The sequence below is a fragment of the Rhinoderma darwinii genome, chromosome 8 (genome assembly GCF_050947455.1).
Source record: "Rhinoderma darwinii isolate aRhiDar2 chromosome 8, aRhiDar2.hap1, whole genome shotgun sequence".
Classification (NCBI taxonomy): domain Eukaryota; kingdom Metazoa; phylum Chordata; class Amphibia; order Anura; family Rhinodermatidae; genus Rhinoderma; species Rhinoderma darwinii.
In genome coordinates, this window is record NC_134694.1 from 80702584 (window position 1) to 80727507 (window position 24924).

General features: G+C 39.9%; 1 protein-coding gene across 3 annotated transcripts in view; it reads right to left on the bottom strand.

The window, feature by feature from the left end:
• Positions 1-223: 223 nt before the first annotated feature.
• The window catches only part of LOC142659550 (synaptotagmin-like protein 2), a 68902-nt gene continuing 44201 nt past the window's right edge, over positions 224-24924 (bottom strand). For all 3 annotated transcript variants that reach the window (XM_075835799.1, XM_075835797.1, XM_075835798.1), the window contains 11 exons: positions 22324-23358; positions 18927-19025; positions 17483-17574; positions 17203-17304; positions 13849-14018; positions 11042-11144; positions 10010-10171; positions 8005-8083; positions 6727-6826; positions 1703-1908; positions 224-1167 (listed from right to left, as the gene is read on the bottom strand). In XM_075835799.1, the coding sequence (XP_075691914.1) occupies positions 1022-1167; positions 1703-1908; positions 6727-6826; positions 8005-8083; positions 10010-10171; positions 11042-11144; positions 13849-14018; positions 17203-17304; positions 17483-17574; positions 18927-19025; positions 22324-23358 (2294 nt within the window). In that variant the 3' untranslated portion in view covers positions 224-1021. The remainder of the gene's footprint in view (positions 1168-1702; positions 1909-6726; positions 6827-8004; positions 8084-10009; positions 10172-11041; positions 11145-13848; positions 14019-17202; positions 17305-17482; positions 17575-18926; positions 19026-22323; positions 23359-24924) is intronic.

Consider the following 24924-nt stretch of genomic DNA (forward strand, 5'->3'; position numbering starts at 1 on the left):
TAGTTTTTGGAATTCATTATGGGAATCCACTGAAGTATTTGGCATTTAACTCTATACAGGGTATGACATGGCAATATGTTCTAGAGTTTGGATGAAATGTTGAGGGTGTCAAGGATTGCATTGATTAATAGCTTAATAATTCTAGTGTACGTAACCCCCCACAATTTTAGCACTTCATGAAAAAGTACTTACTTACAAATTATATACAAAAACAAGAGCTGCATAACATAAAAAACACAAGTACCATGACTTTATTTTCCACCCTATTTTACAATGTAAAGTGCAACACTGAAGCACTCTAGAACCATGGGTTTGATTTCCAGAAAACAGAACAAAGCAAATTTATTTTCAACCCACAACATCAAGTAATCTCTTCAGACATCAGTGGCAGTGATTGGGAAATCATGCTAATTATTTGCTTGCTCCATGTATAATTTTTTTTGTATATTTTATGGTTTGCTACATTTTTTTTGTTCCCTGTGAATCCTCTGCCAAAGTACCATGACTTCACTGACTGAATCCAAGTCCATCAGGAGATGATTCAAGACCCTAACCAAGGCCTTCATGTCTGTCAAGTTCTTGATTCTTTCCTCACACGGCTTGAATTGGAAAGTTCATAAAGTTCAGCCAGACACTACCTGTAACCAAACGGCATAAATGGCTGTATCCTCTGAGAAAGTATAAGTGTAAAAAAGTAAAGGTTCTTGCAAATATTTCCCTCTTAGAGAGATTCATGGTAGTCATTGAAGTTCATCCAAAATAAAGTGCTTTGGCATTAAGAAGTAACCGATGTGCAGGTCATTATATTTAATATTACATTCTCAGAAAAATAAAAATAAAAACTTTTCAGCAACTGAGAAAACAAACTTGTACCAGGAAAAAAATCCAACATTTTTAGTATTCTCTACATTGAATTAATGTAGATTTGACAAAATAAAAAATAAATCTTTTCACCCAAAAAAAAGGTACATGGTTCTATATTTTATGATAGAGTACCATGACTTTTCTGAAAACAGCTACTTTATTTGAACTTTCTTCTCCCAGCCAAGGATCTTAAGGGAAGAGATCCTTCAATCCATTCATTTGGAGTCATCATCATTTCTTGCCATAAGGCCACCTCTTCCTGTGTAGAGTCCATCCAGTCCACAGCAATCCCATAACTGTAACCTTAACGAAGAAGATAATAAAAGACTGGTTAAATAATAGATTATTACCAATACTCCATATCATAGCTCCTACATCAAACAGCAGTGGAAAAAAGTGGATTGAGTAAGCAATCTACAAATAATCTGGAAGTAAGGCAAGGCATTTTGGTGGCCAAAGCAAAATTGCAGAGAACTGTGGGAAACTTTTTTCAGCTTTGGTTATTTAGAAGAACAAGGGCGCATGTCTGCAATAAATAAAGCTCTGCATTACTGACCATGCTGGATTTATCTTAAGCATAATGGAAAGCCTAAATCTTTCCATCTCTACAGCAGGGGTCCTTCTAAGAGTACGTGAGGCTTCTCGGACCTGCAGTTCTACAGTAAGTAGAGCTCTGCATTAACGAGAGGGTTGGACTCACTATAATCATAATGCAGAGCACGGATCTCAGGTGTGTAACTATAGCACCCCTTATTCCAGCTACTTGCATTGCACCTTGGACAGGTGTCTACGTTGCCTAGCCTAGTGCTGTTTATCATTTATTTTATGGATGCTTTACCTGTGCCAAGTCCAAGCCTTATTCCACCAAGGAAGTGATTGCTGAGTTTTTCATGATCCCAGACGGTCAACTCAACACATGCATCTTTTAAGTCTTCAGTGTAGAAGCCATCATAGACAATGGTGTGATTGAATACTGGATTTGAATCCTTTTTAATGACACGTGTCTTTTGGTAGCTTTTCTTGCTGGTATCCGGTAGTACATAGCTTCAAAGCAAGTAAAAACATTTAGTTTTGAAATGTAGTAACTGAATGTAAATTGGTATTATTAATATTTACCCCCCCCGCCCCCCAAAAGAGCGTCATGCCAATTTCACCGATCCTGTCTACAGATCACTTTTTACTGAGCTCACAAGTATGATTTCTTGTGAATATAGGATATGTATTTAAAACTGACCATGTACTGTTCACACTTTATATATTGTAACATATTTTAGCAAAAATTGTTGTGAATACAAAGTTAAATGTTTGGACTTATGCATACAGTCGGTAGCACACGGATTGCCTACGAGTCCATTATACCATGATTAGGCCGTATTTACATAAAACCAGAATAACCCTTTTAGGCTGGTATTACACATGCAGTTTTTTGGTACAGTTTGCCATGTAGTTTTTTGAGCCAAAGCCAGAAGTGGAACCAACAGGAAGAAACATATAAGTGCTTCAGTTCCCAATGGAGCTCACAATCTAATTGCCCTGTCTTAGGCACGCACACACGCACATTATTTTAATAGGACAGCAATTAACCTATCCGTATGTTTTTGGAGTGTGGGTGGAAACAGGAGAGCCCACAGGGAACCCACACAAATACTTCCTCTGCCATTTGGCTCAACTTCGGGTTTTGGCTACAAAAAATGAATTGAAAACTGCAAGTGTCATTCCAGCCTTAGGATATGTTCACACGGCAGCGTCCGTAACGGCCGAAATTACGGGGCTGTTTTCAGGAGAAAACAGCCCCGTCATTTCAGCCGTAACGGCATGTGCAGGCGCTTGAACGCCGCGTCCATTACGGACGTAACTGGAGCTGGTTTTCCATGGAGTCCATGGAAAACGGCTCCATTTACGTCTGAAGAAGTGACATGACACTTCTTTGGCGCGGGCGTCTATTTACGCGCCGTCTTTTGACAGCGATGCGTAAATATACGCCTCGTGTGAACAGACAAACGTCAGCCCATTGCTTTCAATGGGCAGATGTTTGTCAACGCTTTCAAGCCGTAATTTCGGACGTAATTCCAGGCGTAAAACGCCCGAATTACGTCCGTAATTTGGCCGTGTGAACATACCCTTAGACTAAAGAGAAATTGGGAGGAATGCTGGGTATTGAGCCATGCTTAACAATTTGTTCTATCTGGCCAGAGAAACCTTTAAGTCAAACTTCTGTGACCTGTACCACTGTATATATAGTTTGTTATTATTATGTTAAATATAGACATCTCAAAACACACACCAAAAAAAAAGAGAACAGATCTCGTATGGAGCAAAAAAACAGTTGTTCATAGAAGCCAATCACATTACAGCATCTATTTTTGCAGTGCAGTTTATAAAATAAGGGGTGATCTATACCAGAGTTTTCAAATTTTGCAAGAGCGCAGGGTAGGGCATAAAATAACCTAACAGGTACTTACCCTTCGAAAGGCCCCCGCTCCATTACAGACACCCTGTTAGTCGACGCTCCAATCCAGGAAGCTCCAGCAGCAGTCATGTGCCATTCATCAGTCATGTGCTGCTGCAGCCAATCGCTGGCCTCAGTGGTCACGTGCCATTCATAGCAGCCTTACCACTGAGGCCAGCGATTGGCAGCAGTGACATGGGACCAGTGAGCAGCATGTGACCACAGTCGGAGCTCCTGGGTCCCGGAGCGGCGGAGAACTGGGTGTCAGCGTTGAAGAGGGGGGCTTTTCAAAGGATGAGTACCTGTCCGTTTATTATTTATACCCGCCTGCAAAATTTGAAAACTCCTGGATAACCCCCTTAAAGACTTCATTTGATTGGTTGCCAAAGGCAGCACCTCCAGTTTTTGTCTGTTCTAGTTTTTATAGACATACAATTAAAATAATATTTAAGATACAAAGTGAAAAATATGTATGTAACCTGGAATGACTGATAAACTACATTCTACTAAAACATTCTCTATATCTGTATGAAATGGCATATAATTTGTATAATCAGTGATCTGTATAATTTGCCCACAGGAAGACAAATATTTACTCAGTTAAAATCTGCATTTATTGATATTAAAACATAAAAAAGGATTTGACTAAATATAGGCCATGTTAGAGATTTTACCATAAATGAATTCACAAATATCTGCTATGGCCAGAGGCATGAAATATGGAAATATAACTCAGGCAGTAAATTCCTGCAGCTGCTGAGCAGAAATTAAGATAGAAATAATAGGAGAAAAAAAAAGGTACCGTATTTTCCGGACTATAAGGCGCACCGGATTATAAGGCGCACTTTCTATGAGCGCCTTGTAAGCAATCATGTTTCATATATAAGGCGCACTGGATTATAAGGCGCAGCACATTACCGTTAAATAAACCATTGCTCAGACTGCAAGTCAAAATTTATTACACTTTTTAACAATAACTTGCAACTGGTTCAGCTGTAATTGCAAATCAAAACGTTAAGGGTATGTGCACAAACACTAATTACGTCCGTAATTGACGGACGTATTTCGGCCGCAAGTCCCGGACCGAACAGTGCAAGGAGCCGGGCTCCTAGCATCATACTTATGTACGACGCTAGGAGTCCCTGCCTCGCTGCAGGACAACTGTCCCGTACTGTAAACATGATTATACTACGGGACAGTTGTCCTGCAGCAAGGCAGGGACTCCTAGCGTCGTACATAAGTATGATGCTAGGAGCCCGGCTCCTTGCACTGTGTTCGGTCCGGGACTTGCGGCCGAAATACGTCCGTCAATTACGGACGTAATTAGTGTGTGTGCACATACCCTTACCGTACTTTTTCAGTTCATTCCTCCACCAGAAATCCATCAAATCCGTCATCTTCAGTGTCGGAGTTGAACAGTTGGGCGATTTCGGCATCAAGCATGGGGTCCTCCTCTTCATTATCCGAGTCGGTTTCGTTGCTGCTGCTAGGCTCTTCAGTGGTGATTCCAGCCTTCCTGAAAGCTCGGATGACACTGGAGACTGATACATTCTTCCAGGCATCCACGATCCACTGGCACATAGTGGCATAACTCGCACGGCGTTGCCTCCCTGTTTTGGTGAATGTGTGGTCACCTTCTGTCATCCAATGCTCCCATGCAGCTCGCAATTTAACTTTAAATGACCTGTTGATGCTGATATCTAGCGGCTGGAGCTCTTTGGTTAATCCACCAGGGATGACAGCAAGCTCCGAATTAGTTTTCTTCACTTGGGCTTTGACAGTATCGGTCAAGTGGGCGCGCATCGAGTCACAGACCAATAGGGATGGGGATTTGTGAAAAAAGCCACCCGGTCTCTTGACGTAGACCTCCCTCAGCCACTCACTCATCTTCTCCTCATCCATCCAGCCCTTTGGGTTAGCCTTAATGATGACACCAGCAGGAAAATTTTCTTTAGGCAAAGTCTTCCTCTTGAAAATTACCATGGGTGGTAGTTTCTGGCCATTAGCCTGACAAGCGAGAACTACAGTGAAAGATGACTTCTCATTTCCTGTGGTACGTATAGATATCGTACTGGTCCCTGTTTTCTCAACAGTACGGTTTACGGGGATATCGAAAGTGAGGGGAACCTCATCCATGTTAATAATGTGTTCTGGCTGGATATTCTTTTCATTTATCTTGGTTATGCAGTAGGTGCGGAAAATGGCCAGCTTCTCTTCATAATCCTTTGGTAATTGCTGGCACACAGTAGTTCTGGTGCGAATGGAGAGATGACGCCTTTGCATGAAACGAAAGCACCATGAAGGACCTCCTCGAAAGTCCTTGATCTCCATGTCACGTGCTAAAGCAGTGGCTTTGAGTCTAATAGAGACAGTGGAGACGCTTCTACATGCGTTTCTCTGTTCCATAACCCACTGTTCTATTTTGTCCTCCAACTGTGGCCACCTTGCTTTGTTTCCTCGGAAACTCAGTTTGGTCTTCTTTACTTGGCGGAGGTCATCTTCTTGTTTTCTCCACTTACGCACCATGGATTCATTAATGTTGAATTCTCTTGCAGCTGCCCTATTTCCATGCTCTACTGCATAACTTATAGCTTTAAGCTTGAAACCTGCATCATAAGCATGTCTCTTAACAGGAGGCATTTTTTGGGGTAGTGGGTATAGTTAACGCTAAAGCAAAGATATATTGCAAGGATCCTACAGAGCTGTAAGTATCACTCAGTGTGGCTCCTGATTACGGTGGCCGTAATGCTCAATCCATTTATGGATACTGTAAAAACCCAAGTGAAGAATAAATTCATAGGCGCACGGGGGGGAGGAGCATGGTGTGTGCTGTGGTATGCCGCCGCCGACCCCTGCCGCCCACGATAGAGGTAAAGGATCCTGTATGAACCCCTCTCTTTACTGTCGGGTTCATATATAAGGCGCACCGGATTATAAGGCGCACTTTCTATTTCTGAGAAATTCTCAACATTTTATGTGCGCCTTATAGTCCGGAAAATACGGTAGGTTTTCTTTATCATAAGGCACATGCTGGAGCCGCCCCAGAGAATTGATGGTCACCACGTGCCAAGCTGTACTCATCCCAGTGTTCAGCTGTTATTGCTGGGGGAAGCTCTGAGTGGCACTGCAGGAAGACTGTAGTACTACAGATGCAGCCATCTTTATCTTGACTCTTAATGCATTCAATACACTAATAAGCAAGAAACTTTAACGTGACTTTTTCAATGAATTTGCAATGGCTTTTGTTGTGCAGCAAGTTATCAGTCAATATAAGCTTGGCTACATCTGTACACAGTGCCCATTCAAATGAATGGTCGACCATGTTATACATGGTCGCATTAAGTCCACTAGAGCAGGAACTCATCTGCCTCACAGAGGGGACTCTCTAGTCTTGACCCGAAGCCTATACTCACCACTTTACAAATGAGTCAACCCCAGAAGGTCTAAGCTGCGGTAAATCTTTAGTATCTTTCACCCAAATATGGACCTCTCCTGAGGTTGAATGCTTTAAACCTGCAAATTAAAGAAAAGTTCAGCATCTTATTAATGATACTAATGTCTGAACATCAGCCTTATGGTGATAATAACTAACATTACAAAAATTATATTAAAATCTGTACAAATATTTTATTTATATAGTTAAAATGACCTTCTGATTTATTATACGTAAAAAGATTTCATTGGTGAAGCCTGTAATCTCGGACCACCATGGATTTACAGAATGAATGAACTCTTTAAAGAGTTCAAACCCCTTTGGCACTGCTCAGAGATTCCGGTTACTGGAAATCCGAGGCAAATTTAGTTATTAAACACCTTACAAATCAACGACAGTTTGCTCAGAAATCTTGGTAAATAGAGACATGGAAGTAACAAATTAAGTGTGAAGACATGGAGTGAAGACATTGAGTTAAAGCATAATATATTTAATTTTATAACAATACACATGATCACAGCTTATTGTGGACTAAGAGAAGATAGTCATGGGCACATATATACGTTTTATTAAGTTTTAACACTAGGGGTGTTTTAATTTATTCAATACGCAACCAGGACCAGTATTGATCAAATATTCGCATATTCAATACAGTTAGGCTCTGTTCGCATCTGAATCATGACTTCCATTTATAATGGAAGCCAAGGCGCGGTGCCGAATCAGCCGTACAACGGATATCAGCAATGCCCAGTGGACTACATTGACATACAGTGGGGTCCATTGGGGCTCCATGGTAGTGTCTGTCATTTTCCCAGCATGAATAGCGCTGCATGCAAGTATTGTTCCTCCCATCAAATCTGATGGAATTGAAAATTTAACTACCGAATGGAGTGTGAACAAACCTTAAAGGCTGTGTACACTTTTGAAAACGTGTTTTTATTTTTTTTATTTTTTATAAAAATGTGTATCAGTGTGATTGGTGCAACTTTGTAATTACATTTTATTAATAATTATTTTTACTTTTTGAGATACAGCTGCTCTCTATCCTGTATACAGAGCAGCTGTATCTTGCGCTGAGAACTGAATTCGTCAGGTCAGCGGGACTGACGGGTTCAGTGACAGCAGGTCCTGCGTGTTATTGATCACATCTAATTTCAGAACTTTAAATAGGAATGTACTGGATGAAGACGTTCATGTATCAAGACTAAACCAAGACCCCTAATCCAAGTCAGTAAATACTACCCATATAGCGTCTTACCATGACTACCGGGAGGGATATACTTAATTGCCAAATTCATAACGCCAAGATGATCCACACCATTCATTGCAGAAAGACTCTGTGGGGAGATTAAAAACAAAACACTGTCAATGTCATAAATGTATTACACATTGGGCATCGCTGGTACAACGCACATTGCTTTGTGATGCCTCTTGAAATAGTGGCACTGACTTAATATTTTTAGCGTGATGAAATATTGTTGTAGCCTGAAAGAGGAATGCCTGTATAATAAGTCCAGCAGGCGCAATGTAAAAAGAGAAAACTGTCAGAAAGGTTGATAGTTGGGCACAATATGATGAGCTTTTTGCAATATTTTATGATTTACTTCATATTTATGCCATTGATAGATTGTTACACTATGTGATCTTATATATACTGAACGGATTGTTTTGGTCAGCCTCCACTAGAGGGCGCATCTATGACATCAAACCTCTTTGTTTCATGTTAGTTTTTTGTATTATTATTATTAAAAGGGTATCTCAGTCCTGTAAACAGACTAAAAACAAAACCCCATTCTCCGATGAGAGAATAATATGTTTTGAGCAGTTTTTTCTTTTCCAAAGCAGAGAGGCAAAAACATGCAGGGATCAAGCTGTCCAGCAGCAAAAGTATCTGTAAATGATTTTCAATTCCCATCTCAAGACAGGACTCCCACGTCCTGGTCAAGCGGCTTGGTCCTTGATCTGACAGGCATCCACTTGCTTGAGCGTCTCTGCCTGCCTAGGAGAGAGAAAAATGCTGAATACCTATTGTTCTCTCCCAGGAGATTGGGACCCCATAGGAACTAATCTATTTATATATTTTTTGCTTGTAGAAAGGGCATAATGTCCTACATACAAAGCAAATAAAATAAATCGAAAGGGCTGCTGATAGGTACCCATTAAAGCCATTACCGCATTAACATATTTTAGGTCTGTTTCTGCTAAATGCAAAGACCTAACCTTGAGCAGTTAGGCCGGATTCACACGAGCGTGTGCGTTTTGCGCATGCAAAAAACACGGCGTTTTGCGCACGCAAAAGGTCCATAAAAGCTCCGTGTGTCAGCAGCATATGATGCGTGGCTGCGTGATTTTCGTGCAGCGCCAGCATTATGACACTCTGTTTGTATGTTTGTAAACAGAAAAGCACGTGGTGCTTTTCTGTTTTCATTCATAGTTTTTACTGCTGTTGCGCCAATCACGTGCGTCACATGGAAGTGCTTCCGTGGGCTGCGCGTGATTTTCACGCACCCATTGGCTTCAATGGGTGCGTGATGTGCGAAAAACGGCCAAAGATAGGACATGTCGTGAGTTTTACGCAGCGGCCATACGCTGCGTGAAAATCACTGACTGTCTGCACGGCCCCATAGACTAACATAGGTCCGTGCGACGCGCGTCAAAATCACGCGCGTAGCACGGATGTATTACATGTTTGTCTGAATAAGCCCTAAGTTTGTGATGCACTTCATTGAAGGGGTTTCCTACAATTAACATTTATCACCTATCCACAGGCTAGGTAATAAAAATATGATCGCTGGGAGCCCCATCATTGGGGGTCCCAACCCATTTCTCCTCACGGCATAATCGCAGTGAGGAGGATTTTGAATGGAGCAGGTGTGCTCCATTCAATATTTGTGGAGCTAACGGAGAAAGCCGAGTGCAGTGCTCTAAAGCTCAGTGGGGGTCCCGGTGGTGGGACCCCCTCGATCACACATGTATCACCTATACTGTGGATAGGTGATAAATGTTAATTGTGGGAAAACCCCTTTAAGCTCGGACGTTTAATTCCTTCTATAGAGATCATCACACAACGCAGTACCTGTCACAAGGAGCATTCCAGCTGGATACTGAGAAATAAGCGGTTACGTAAGAGACATGTGAAGATTGCAGGACAAGGACCAGAGGGATGTGGTAATCTCTATTGAAGAGATAGCACTAATGATACATATTGTAGACGGATTGCTCCGGATTCAATCTGCCTGATATTTAGTAGAGTGCTTACATACCCGTGGTTTTAAGGCATACCAGTTAGGCTTTGTATTACTCCAATCCCAACTGGTGAGATCAATCTCCAACTCTCCAAGGAAACTGTTCCTGCCAAGTGGGTCGTTGTGCCACACAGAGAGATTAAGTTTCTGAATCAGCAACACCATTTTTTCAATTTTGTACTAGAATGGAAAAACAAACCATTCAATGTATTAGCCATCAAGGGTTACAGAATGAAGGTAAATCAGTGTCATAGCTAGACAGGGGGGGCTGGCATGACAAATGCCTCAGATGGTGGGTGCCTTGGGGGGCACTAGCAAGCCACTCTGCCTTGAACATGGTATTTAGATACAGGGCTAGGGCAACAAAACGTAATATTTTCCCTAGGTAAAGGAAAGCCTAGCTAGAGTAAATGACAGATAAATAATGTATTACATTATTTATTTGAAAAATAAAAGGGTAAATTACTAAAATAATATATAATATTTAGGGCTCTGTTCACATCTGTATTTTGGTTTCCATTTCTAACGGAATCCATAACACCCTACCAGATCCGTTCTATGACGGATACCACAGGCCTTGGATGAACCCTATATACTTATATTCGGGTCCATTAGGTTCAGTCATGGGGTTTGTCATCTTGACAGGAAGAATAGCCCTGCACACAGTTCTATTCTTCGTGTCAAATTTCACATTATCTGCAAAGGAGGCTCAGTACGTAGCCTCCGACGCAGATGTGAACAGAGCCTTAAGATCACTCCCCCATCTTAAAGTCTTTATAAAATTGAAATGCTGTTCATTGGTTAGTGGTTTGGATGTTTAAACAATGCAACATTAAGCTAACGGTTTAAAGTGATCCTGTAAGTAAAACCGGACAACGAAAATAATTGTACACTCCTGTTATATATCGCAGGGCACTGGGGTAGATCTCAACACAACTCCATTCAGAACATATGGGTCTTATGGAAAATTGGACGCAGTTGAGGAAAAAAAAACTTTCTGATTTCTGCATTGCCTGACTGCTACAATTTAACACATATGGTAGGATATACCTTTAAGACTTCATTGTAAATTGGATTGGTTGTCTTTCTTTTGACCGATGTTTTCCTCTTTCCCATCCTTGCCTTATCTGGTAGTAAATAAGTCTTAACATACCTAGAAAATATTTAATACATTACACTGAGAACTGTGTTTGGCAGTATTCCTGAGGATTGTAAATGTATTTTAAAATAACATGAGAACATATTTCTAATAGAAGAGAATTAAATGGAATACAATATTACCAAATTCCAGTAGTAATCACTGGCAGATATTCAACCTACTGCCGTTAGGCTCTGTTCCCATCACATTATTAGTTGAGGTTTGGAATATACCTTGAGCAAATCTCCAGACTTGTGCACCAAACATAAACCTCCAATGTATGCAACTGTAGGCCATAGAGTTGCATACGTCACTCATAGGCTCCCCCATTTATTTGCGGGATGCCTTTGTAGTTAAAACGAAAGTCGACTACTGTTAGATATGCGGTGTTAGAATATAAATGCTAGTCAATAGCAACTAAGGATACAATATACTGACATTGACAGATGAACAAACGTATCAGCTATTTTGGTAACCTAAGGGGTGAATGAGCAATAACATTTAGGTGGCTTTTGTGTCTATCTTTGGGAGACTTACAAATGTCGAGACATATCTGTATTTTTGGGTAGTCATGACAGCCAGAGATAGATATAGGGGTGGGTCACCCTAGGAGACACCCAAGACCTAGGCATACACTGATGCCGATGGAGGGACACACCTAGGGCCAAGAGAGAAGGATACGAGAATTTTCAATGACTATGTAAGATTATTTACCTTTATCCTGTAAATATATCACTTTGTTTGTATCTCTTTGCTACATTATTCACAAAGACTATTTATTACTGCATTTAAATAAATGTATGCGTTTTGAATTCCTCCTATTATATACTCATCAAGAATATTGAAAGAACCATAATCAATATTTAACATTGGAGTCATTTACCATTGGCGAGTCAGCCAGATTGACATTTATCAACTACGCTTATCAGCAGAAGGAAAGAGTTTAACACATACCCCCCGAAGTTATGCCACAATTACGTTATTTCGGCATACGTTGGGTCAGTGGGTGCCGATAGGTATGTTGGAAAGTGTGCCTTATCTGTATGTGAAGTAATCACTGCTCCTTTTTTTCTCATTTGCATGAGTGAATTGGGCATGTACTGGAATTCATCCAAGCATAAAATATTCTACAATCTTAATCCAATTAGACTACTGCTTTGTGGTTCATTCCTGTATTATACTGATTCTAATTGAAAAAATAAAAAACATAGACTATTTGGTTGTGATTGCAAAAAGTTGCTCCTTCTGCAATAGGGAATATAAATAAAATATTCACGTAATATAAGTGCAGACACAAATCTACAAATATAATATCTGCATTCCAATAGTGTTACATTCTGGAAATTTATATTCCGCCCAGAAACATTATATAACAAAAGGCGCATAGTTCCTCCCTGTTCCTTCCTTTAAAACCCGTAGTCTAGAAAGCAGAAGTAATAAAAGAATACAATGAGATAACTCAATACTAACAGGTATTACTGTAAAGGTAATGAGTTGACTCTTCTGTACTTGGAAACTCGGATACTTGGAAAGTCCCAGTTGAACTAAGATATCATTAGTACAAATCATGTTAATTTATGTGACATTTATATTGTAGATACATAATGGGCATATACGCTGAGAAATACTGGCGATGCTCCTCTCACGTCCCTTGTTAAATAAAGATGGCCAATCAAATGTACAGCAATTGGTTTAATATTTACTGTTTAGAGCCACTAGTGGATTTCTAGGGTCCATCAAGTATATTTATACGACACTTATGTCTGATGGGAAGAATTCCCTCAACACCGGGGAAAGTGTAACTCAGATAACAATACCATGTCTGATTGCTACAATGAACTTTTCCCAGCAATTATAGTTGTGTGTATAACGTCTCTGCGTTTCATCTTTTTTTTCTGTTGGCGCGGTCAATAATAATTCTTATTCTTGGCACAAGTATAAAAAAAATGCCAACACACAGGTACATCTTAGAGCAGACTGTGTACTAATGGAGACGTTAATTGCACTTGGATGAGACAACATTTGTCAAACAGGTTTCTCCTGTGCTGCAATATCCAATGTTTCATAATGTAAACATTCCCCCTTGTCACTACTGATCAGCACAGAGATTAAACCATAGTACAGTTCTAATTTAGGAATATGACCCATTCCAATGACTTGGAAAAGTCAATATATCTGACATTATAAATAACATAATTTTTGATTATCCTCAACATTATCTGCCTCTCATATAACAAGTTAATGGCTTGGTCTTGTGCTTGGGCACACCGAGGGATTTCCATGGGTTCTCCTGGATTTTACAGTGTTTAGCATTTATACATAAATGTGCTGGATTAGCACAAAAACGTGGCGATAAGCTTTTATCGAAAACTTTTGTACTAGGTACCCCGTGACTATAGAAACATCATGTCCAGTGGTCAAGTGATCTCATCATCCAAAGGATCCTGCCGCCATACTGATCACATGCGTCTGCAGGGTTTAGCAAGGGGGACAATTATTTTTTTATAAAGCATATTGGTTTTTACATGTACTAAATCCAGCATAAAACCCCTAAACGGGAAATTTTTGCATACAGAATAGATTCACCACCACACCTATTACTGCATGGCAACTTAATCCTGAGATCAGATATATTCGCTGGTGATAGAAAGTAGATAAAAGACAGAGTCGCCAAAATACACCCTAATCTTATAAAGAATAGTAAAATTATAATACTAACGGGTCTGATCGTCCTTTCTTCTCATCCACGACTGCCAGGTCCCTACACTGCGCCACGTATATCTGGAACTCCCGGTTCTTCTCATCATAATCCAGAGAAAACTGAACTGTTCCCTGTGCATCCACACTTCCAAAATCCCCACTGTACACGCTGAGGACACTGTTACTGATCTGCCATAAGAAAGTAGGAAAATGGATTATTTACGGATGGGAAAACGTAGTATTTATATTCAACTGGAAACCAAAGTCGAATTTTCTGGTTTTGAGTGGAATTATGCTTTAACCTCTTCCCACCACAGCCAGTTGGAATGGAATAAAATGTGCAATTCCTCTATTGTTTTTTGGGTTTAGTTCTTACAGTGTTTACCGTGCGGTAAAAATGACATGATAACATTATTCTCTGGGTTAATAGGCGTACAGCGATATAAAATTTATATAGTTTTTTAATGTTTTACTATGTTTACAAAATAAAAATTATTTGTTAAAAAAATAAAATAAATTGTAGTGGTTGGTATATTCTGAGACCCCTGACTTTTTATTTTTCTGTCGATGGAACTGTGAAAGGGTTTAATTTTTGTGAAGCGAGTTTTTACTGGTACCATTCTGTGGTACATACGACTTTTGATCCCTTTTAATTCCATTTTTTTGGGATGCGAAGTGACCAAAAGATACCGTAGTAATTCTTGTGTTTTTTTGTTTGTTTTTTACTCCATTCACCACGGGGGAAAATCAACATTATATTGTAATAGTTTGGATCGATAGGGATGTGGCGATACCGAATAGGTTTATATATTTCTATATTCTTATACTTTACTCAACTACTTTTTAAAAACAAAAAAATCTAGTCCCACTAGGGGAATATTAGATTACTTGCAAAATACAGTACACTGCAATACTTAGACCTGGTGGTCTTTGTTAGGCCCCTGACTGCCATGACAAACCATCGGCAACCCGTTTATAGGGCACCCCTTGCTGTCTAACAGCTTCGATGCCCCGGTTGCTAATGACTGCGACATCTAAGTGGTTAAACAGCCAGGATCGGAGTTCTCTGTTCCAGGCCATAAGATTGCGATGTCAGTTGTAATATACAGCAGACTCCCACTCTGTATGGTGCAGGCTTAGCTTGTGGGCCTGCTCTTTACTCGCCCCCCTCCCAACTATGCTGTACATGTACTTCAAATGTCAGGAAGGGGTTAAAAACTTGAAACCTTCAGATGCCGCCACAAATACAAACATTAAGACATAGGTATTTACTCTATGGACGATGCTGGAGAGAGCACCATTTAGTTATTCAGCTACTAGGTATATATTAGAGAGATGCTATAAATGCAATCCACTGCTATATATGTGACGATTCAACAAAGATGCATTTATTTCACCACGCTCAGAGCAGCTATTTGTTATGGCAGGGTAATCTGTGGCCAGCCACCACTTTACCAGGTAATAACAGCTGACTATAGAGGGTTTCAGGAACCGGGCCTACGGTGATCGACAAATGACCAAGACGATCTTCAGCAGAGAAGGGGTTGTCTTGTTGAGTTATCCCCATTAATGTACATATGGGTTTTTGTCAACCATGCTTACTTTGATGCATAGACTAAAGGAAAATGTATGTGCATGGGAATAAAATTAGTTAAATAACAGACTGTACTATTTTTTTTACTATTGACATTGTTTATAGAACAGAAAGTAAAGTGTGAGTTTTTCCTATTTACACAAAACATTGTAGAATACTTAAGACTAATTAAACCTGTTTAGCTTGGGAAAAAGACATATTCGAGGTGATATTTTACGTATAAATAGAGGAGTTCAATATCAAGAATTGGTATATGCTTTATTCAGTTATACAACAGGCCAAGAAAGGCAGTTTTAACATCGCTGTAGGAAAGTGTTCTTTACAGTAAGGGTATGTGCACACGCTAGCTTCCTTTTACATCTGAAAAGACAGCCTGTTTTCAGGAGAAAACAGCTGCGTCGTTTCAGACGTAAAAGCTCCTCCTCACATTTTGCGAGGCGTCTTTGACGGCCGATCATTTGAGCTGTTCTTCATTGAATTCAATGAAGAACGGCTCAAATTAAGTTTCAAAGACGTGTTCTGCACTTCTTTGACGAGGCAGTCATTTTACACGTCGTCGTTTGACAGCTGTCAAACGACGACGCGTAAATGACAGGTCGTCGGCAAACCCATTCAAATGAATGGGCAGATGTTTGCTGACGTATTGTAGCCGTATTTTCAGAAAATAGGTCGTGTGAACCCAGCCTTAGAGTAGAAACATTTGGAATTCCCCACCATAAAAGAACAATGACAAAAACAATTATAGAATTTAAAGGGATAGACATGTCTCTTATGATTAATGGTATGGAAAGTAATAATTAATAAGGAAAAGGGGGAGGTTAATGATGTTAAATTCATCCAGCGCAGTCTTCCAACCGCCTTTGTGGTCTTAGGAAGGAATTGTTTTTCCCTCTGTGTGGAACAGTTGGCTACAATTACCCAAGGGGATTAGTTTTACTTTCTTAAACAGCGGGATCAATACTATTGATGATATATTCCCATAAACTTTACAACTTTTTGAGTTTCAATCATGTAACCCAGACTCTTAGTATCTTACCCGACATCTCTCCATAATCCCTGCTCTCTAAACATGTTGTTTCAAACAACCCCTTTAATATGGGAGCTGCGGGTCTGTTTCCCAAGATCCCCGGAAAACAGCTGATCTTTCCAGGGGAAGCCACAGCCATGTCTGTAGTATAACATGGCGGTCATTCAGATGAATAGCCGTACATGTAATATATAGACAGCCAGAATCTGTCAGCGTGAGAGCCATTGCTTGTTAACGGTTCCCTGCTCTGGCTCATGGAGGGAGATCCCAAGTGGAGGATCCTCCTCTAATATATCCATATGCCTAATAAGTTTCCCCTTCAAGAAAACAAATGGAAGAGTGAGGTTTGAAGGGGGGCTAATATATCAAGTCATCACCTGCAATGATTGAGCAAGTTACCCCTACTTGTGCGTCCGCATTGCCTTTCATCTGATTGTCCAGTGAGTGGTCATTGCAGTCGCACTACATATATCTCTAACCGTCAATGAAAAGGACTCGAGTATGCTCCTCACATGGATTTGCTCTTTGATCATAAATATCGACCTCCGTTATGTTTCAATGGCGTAATCCCAGTTTATTTATATGTGAAATACATACACTGTAAGAGAGCACTGAAAGTAAATAGATAAGTTAACAAAAGGCCAATTCGTGGGCATAATATTATAAAGCTCTTTTATGGGGGAGATGGGTGGCAGGTATGAAACGCTTCGTCTGTGCAAGCCCCGATTGCATTGATTTCATCTCATACTTACAGAAGACACTGATGCCATATCAGAAGAGTTGCTGCCAGTGCTTAGGGTCTTTCTATGTCTCTGGAGGTTGAAGCTGATTTCAGAGGCAGTGTCAGATTCAGTCTACAACCAAAACAGAGCGGGAAAAACATTACTGAAATATTGAAACATTTACGTAGCAAGATCATTTGTATTACCGTATCTAAATGTAAAGATGTCTGCCGTGATAACAGAAGTTATAAAAGCACACGCATTGCATGTAGAATACATATCACTATAAAGGTCTGTGTCCTGTCCTTACTTCAGAATGCAGGGCAGGAGTGGATCTGCTCAGATCTTTAGCTCGTTCCGGCTCCAGAAGCTGGTGACTTAACGTGTTTGGCTTGTTATATGCTGAGAGAAACAAAAGAAGGAAATTAATAGTGATAGACATAACCTTGAGAAACAAAAAGGATACATCAAACTGGCAACAAACAATACTTATGCGGCCTTAGTGGTGTCCTCAATCCATTGTCATACCACATTTGATTTTTCTCTTTTCTCTACAAGATTATGACATGCGGCTTTCCTGAATTTTCTACTACAATAAAGCAGATTGAGTTTCGACACTTAATTAAGAACATGTGACTAATACATGTTACAGATACTAGATGCCATGTAACATGATTGCATCACTTTCCTGTAACATGCCCCCCCTCTAGTTGACATGGTGTACTCCTGTCTGAATCTGTCAATCAAATGATCTGTCAATCAAATGACATCACGTCCTACCTCGGAGTCTAGTCTCCTAACGGTCGTGGTCACATACAATAATATAAAAGCCTGACAGTGAACAGGTCAGATAGGCTTCACCCAGATGCAGTTATGGAAGATGGTTCCCAGTCCTGGTTTAAGTTGGGGGACATGTGCTCGCACAAGGGATGGGATGCAGATAAGTTGAAAAAAGGTGGTAATGTGCATTGAGTTTTAAGGGTAGTTTTTGTAAGGGACTTTGGAGTCTAATTTCTATAAGCTGTGTACTCTAGAACCGATCATGGCAAGACAGCTATTTACCTAGGACTGGTGCTAGGACCAGTGTTTAGGACAGCTTCTGGACTAATACCAATGTAACCTTCTGATATCTCAGAAATGGAAAGTCTTCTTGTGTATAAAGGGTATAAGATAAAATAATTCTGCCAAAGACTGCCCTGAAAACCTTCTATAGCAAAATTTACGGCTAGGTGCATATAGGCGCTTTTATTTTCTCTCTGCGGTCATGCATGTTTTTCTCGCTTCAATGTCTACAATAAACAGATTAGTTGTACAGATGCATGAGAATGTATTTCTTCACCTCTAATATGTTGCTTAGAATAAGTTAAAATAAGAATAGCACCCAGGAAATAATCAGAGCTCGAGTAAGTACTAGAACATGTGCTTATAGGTGCAAACAGCATGGAAAAACTGTTCTTCATCAGTGTCTTCCCCTGCAGAAGCTGTCAACAGTTCTTTATAGAAATACAAAGGCCTTGAGGAAATCTATTTTACACCTGACTCCACAACTTGCATCAGGAAAAGGATGTAGACGAACAAACAGTAGAGTCAACATAATAAATTGAACGCTTGGTTTCCTAGGTACACTGACAGATGGTGGCTTTTAAAGAGACATTACAAAAACAATATTTGGAGGTCAATTGTTCTCTTCACCAAAAACTGCAGAACAATTACTAAGACAGCCAATAAACTATTTCCATCCCTGTAAAACTCACTTTCTGTGGTTGTATAAATATTCACCATGCTTCTTGCGTTGCTAGCGTTAGTAGACTTTGATGCAGCCAAGTTCTCAGGGTAATCATCAGCTCCACTTTCTTGAGAAGAAACCAAATAGTTATGGGGTTCATCATGACATTTCATATTCTACTAGCTTAAAGAAAAATTCCAGTAAAAAAAATAAAAAAATGGACATTAAACAATGTTTATATTGGTTCTCTAACACCTGATTGTGCATGCGTTGTGTTTCCTGTATTTACAGTTACAGTATGGTTTCAATATTGTAGCAACAAGTGGTTGTGCCCCATTTTTTCTCATACCAGGAAATGCGTCAGCCATGTTTTCCAATTAAAAATATTTGCATACATGATGAGGAAGGACAGGGTGCAAACATTCCAGCCACAAATCGGCTAATCGCGGAGGTCTTGCTATATGGTCTCTGCTGCCACAGTGGCTGGTATTCTAGGAGCACTTAATGGCTTTGCAGTACATTGGTTGACCCTCTCTTGAAGGAGCACTATGTGAATAGACTATTAATAAGTTAGAATTGCCCCACTACTCTTCTGAGCCGTTAAAATTACAATTTATTGAATGGATAAAAAGACACATTCATTATATTTAGTTCTAAAAGATATAGCACACTCCATCTACAATGACTACGCTAATATATATATTTCACTTGCATTTCTTATACATTTCCCTCACTTTTGGTGAGGAAGGCTCTGTTCACATCAGTGAGTTAGGCTCTGTTCTGTTAAAAATGGAAACCACGACGCAGTGCTCGATCCATTGCACGACGGACACATATGGCAACCAATGAATCCCATTGACTTTTAATGAGGTCTGTCTGGTTTTATCGCGGTGTCCGCCGTTTTGACCGGAATAATAGATCTGCATGCTGCACTATTCTTCCCATCAAATATGATGGAAGCTGTGACGGTGCCTCCTGATAATGATGTGAACAGTGCCTTAACGTGCATAGTGTGAATACGTTAATAGTGTTTGTTTTTAAAACATTGGGGAACGGATTCGAATTGTTTCTCAAAAGAATTATCTTTAGAGCAGTTCTTCCTAATTCTTATTTGCCTATACAGGATATTAAGCGGTCATTAAATTTAGATTACTATTGCCATTTACTGCCGTAAAATGAGTGTTGGTATGTATCTCAGAAGCAGATAAAGAAATGTAGTTTTTGAAATTTTTGCGTTCACGTGACTCAAAGTAAAAGGTATCGCCTGGACAAGAACGCTTAAAAAATATTTTTATTAACTCTTTAAAATGGGCTACTCATGCCAATAATTTCTATAGATACCAGGCTAACCAGGTAGGTAAGACTAGATAAGGGTTCCAATATATTCGTCTTAATTGTAATGGTACTACTCCAAATATCTAGTAAAAACATATAAATTCTGTCCCTACCTGGACTAAATAGCAAAGTGTGCATTCACACCGAGTAAAAGATCTGATACCTAGCAGCAAAGTGTGTGTGAACACTCAGTAACAAAAACGCAGCACCTGCGACTGTGTGCATTCACACTGACATGAGTGACAGCCCCTAAATTCCCTGTGCATTAAGACCCATGACAAACAGTGCAGCACCTCAAGCCATATTGTGCATTCACACTAGCAACGGACTATATATTTAAACAAACGTGTGCGTTCACAATAGGTGAATATAATATACCAAGTGTGTATTCACACCAACTAAATAGTGTATATTAAGTGTTAAGTGTGCATTCACACTAGTCGGCAAGATCTACAACCCACAGTACTTTATCTCGGAGATGAGCATCACACATGCAGGTAGTGTGCATTCACACTCCTCAATTCAGCATAACACCTATATTGATAGTGTGCATTCAAACCAGATAAATATTGTCCACCTGATAAGTGTGCATTCACACTGAACAAAGATTGAACGCCTAACGCGTTTCCACCTCCTTGTTTAATATAGAAAGTTTCTTCAGAGGCATGTATATTGAGAGAGGGCAGATTAACAGAACGGTTCTGGTATCTGACCACAGGCAGGAGAAAAGCTCTAGCAGACACAGGGCGGAAAGACAATACTGCACCAAAAACGGATGTGCTAATCTGCCCTGTCTCAATATACATGCCTCTGAAGAAACGTTCTATATAAAACAAGGACGTGGAAACGCGTTAGGTGTTCAATCTTTGTTCAGTGTGAATGTACACTCTTATCAGGTGGACAATATTTATCTGGTGTGAATGCACACTATCAATATAGGTGTTACGCTGAATTGAGGAGTGTGAATGCACACTACCTGCATGTACTGATGCTCATCTCAGCGATAAAGTACTGTGGGTTGTAGATATTGCTGACTAGTGTGAATGCACTCTTAATATACACTATTTAGTTGGTGTGAATACACACTTGGTATATTATATTCATCTAGTGTGAACGCACACGTTTGTGTAAATATACAGTCCCTTGCTAGTGTGAATGCACAATATGGCTTGAGGTGCTGCACTGTTTGTCATGGGTGTTAATGCACAGGGAATTTAGGGGCTGTCACTCATGTCAGTGTGAATGCACACTGTCGCAGGTGCTGCGTTTTTGTTACTGAGTGTTCACACACACTTTGCTGCTAGGTATCAGATCTTTTACTCGGTGTGAATGCACACTTTGCTATTTAGTCCAGTAGGGACAGAATTTATATGTTTTTACTAGATATTTGGAGTCGTTTCATTACAATTTAAACGGATATATTGGCACGCTCATCTAGTCTTACCTACCTGGTTAACCTGGTATCTATAGAAATTATTGGCTTGAGTAGCCCATTTTAAAGAGTTAATAAAAATATTTTTTAAGCATTCTTGTCCAGGCGATACCTTTTACTTTGGTATGTATCTCCCCACTATATCAAAAAATTGACAGAACTAAAAACAAAGCCTTATTCTTTGACACTTAGACCCCAGGCACTAGAAACCACAATTAACATATCCACAGATGTCCTTGCCAAATTAAAATGATAGTATCAATAATTTGCTTAGACAATTAAACTTGGGCACTATTGATCAATATCATTATGGATGCACTGTAAATGTGATTTTATGGGGGACTGTAAAAAAAAAATTAGTAAAGATATATATTTGGATTTCCCTGTGGATTTTAATCTGTGCTCCAAAAAAATAACATGGATGTTGTCTACTTTCCTGAAATGTCTAGGAGACGGAATTAATGCATGTACTTTGGGGTAGCACTGCTTTATGGATACTATGTTTTTCCTAATGTGGGGAGCAGTTTACTATGTTCTGGCTAATTTCAGTATGTACTTCTAAGGTGAGACTCCGTGTAATCGTACATATTCAAAAAGACTCTTCATGGCAGCCTATTTGTAGACATAACATTGATGAACGTAATACAAATATTAATACCATTTTTAGTTTCCATTGGTGAATGTCCGGTCAGGTCTCCACTCTTGTATTTATTGTCTGTACCTCCCTGTTCTTCATCAGAGGACACTGCATCAATTAAAATCTGAACCTTGCTATAGAGTGACTCTGTTACTTCTGGTTTGATTTGTGGGACAATGATTTCCTCCACGCAGTCAGGTGTCTCTGGCACAGAAATGTTTGGTAGCTTATCTTTAGAAGAGGTAGGATCAACTTTATTCTCCTTTACAACGGAAGGAGCTCTAACTGGAAGCTTTGATTTCTTAGAAGAGCGATTAACTCCACTGTTGTCCTCGCTGTGTGAGGTTGTCCCATTACTTTCCGATACAGAGACACTTCTAGAATTGGACGAACCCTTGCTTTTGGCATAAGTTGATCTTGGTATTGAAGAGGATGGAGCTTTACGAGGTGGAGCCACATGGACCATTTCATCTTCACTGGAGGATATAACTTGAGGTCTTTGAGAGAAATGCTTTAAACGATGTGCATACTCCGGTAAGGATCTCTCCTCGCTATTAACTTTTGAGGTGGATTGTATAGCAACTGAGTGATTTGGCTTTGCAGGAGATTCATTTAAATTCTTTATAGCTGCTGCTTCTTGCTCTAAAGGGCTGTTACTCCCTGAATTCAATGCTCCTTTTTCCCAAAATTTTCTTAGAGATATGAACTGGTCTTTGTCTAGCACGGTCTCTTGGTCTCCTTGCATCTCTTTCATTGAATGAACTTCAAAGTTTGTATTTGTTTTGACATTTTTAGGCAACTCTATTTCTGGTGAGGATAATCCAGACTGCGCGAATGTTTCTGTCTTCGTGGAAATGAAGCTTGAATGATCTAATTGTTGTGAAATTTCAGTCTTTAATGTTTCCCTACTTGTTTTTCTTTTGACTGGTATCTTACTTGGACTTTCCTCTTGTAGAGTTTTCTCAGGAGAAGATATTTTTCTGGCAAGAGGAATAGGTTTTGATATTGAATTCTTATATCGTGCACTGTCCTCTAGCAAATTACTTCCAAGATCACCTGTGGAAATATAAAATAAATGACACATACAGATGTAGCAGAGATGTTCATGCACATCAGAGCGTTTTGCTATTGGGTAAACCTACTGCAAGTAAGTCTATTTACTCTACATTAAAAAGTTAGCTAAAAAGTTAGCTTTTTTAGTGGTCCTGGTTTACATCCAGTATTAGGGCCTGTTCCCATCAGTGCCTTTACGTTGAGGGGTTCCGTCTGAAGTTTCCGCCGGGTTAACCCCTCAACGGAAAGGCAAATGGAAACCTTAACTTCCGTTTGCATCACCATTGATCTCAATAGTGACAGAAACGTTGCTAAAGGTTTCCTTTTGTCACCGTTGTTTTGATGGAAACCATAGCGCAGTCGAGGAGATTGTAATCTTTCATATGACACCAGGATCGCAGTTCTAGCTGTGACACAATCGGTGATATCGGCATTTTAAAACAGTGTCGGGAATGGAAGCTGTGTATTATAAGGAGCAGGCGGTGTTGCTGAGAAGGGAAGGCGGAGAAGCTGTATGCTCATTGGACAGCAGAATACAGAAAACATTACACCGCCCAGAGTGAAAAGAAGAACCACCTCCTATTTGGCTATTAGAGCCACATTTACATATTTAGAAAAATGCTCATAACTTTGCAAATAATAAAAGTTTTTTTAAAACAAATCACACTAGTTATCAGCAGCAAAACGCCTATTAGACTAGTTAGGAGATAGGGAATTTATAAACTGGTGACAGATCCTCTTTAAATGTAAAATCTCATTTAGGGCCTGTTCACATTAGCGTTGGCTTTCCGTTCCGGGGTTCCGTCGGAGGTTTCCGTTGGGTGAACCCCGCAACGGAAAGTCAAACTGAAACCACAGCTTCCGTTTCCGTCACCATTGATATCAATGGTGACGGAACCATTGCTAATTGTTTCCGTTCGTCACCTTTCTGGCAGGTTTCCGTTTTAACGACGGAATCAATAGCGGAGTCGACTGCGCTATTGATTCCGTCGGAAAACCGGAAACCTGCCGGAATGGTGACGAACGGAAACCATTAGCAATGTTTCCATCACCATTGATATCAATGGTGACGGAAACGGAGGCTGTGGTTTCAGTTTCACTTTCCGTAGCGCGGTTCACCCGACAGAAACCTCCGATGGAAACCCGGAACGGAAAGCGAACGGTGATGTGAACAGGCCCTTATTTCACAATGACAAATGTAAAAATAAAAGATGGAGGTTAGAAGCAAAAACACGAAATAATACAGGATTCTAAATATATAAGTAGTTCACTGCCAGAGGATGTTTAAAATATACAGATCTGGTATTTAATACACATTTATATGTTACTCACTACAAGAGTGTGTATGGCTGGTATAATCTGATACATTTGAGGAACAGTTATCATTAACATTAATTCCCTACATAAAGTACTGTGGTAGACGAGAAATGTGGTAGACGCAAGTCATATTATGTTAACTCCCTGGAGTCACATTTTAAGTACCAGTGGGATGATTTTAGATGTTCAGCTATCTCTGTAGGTTTGTGTAGAAAACTGCAAATAAAAAATAATTTAGGGTCTAATATATAA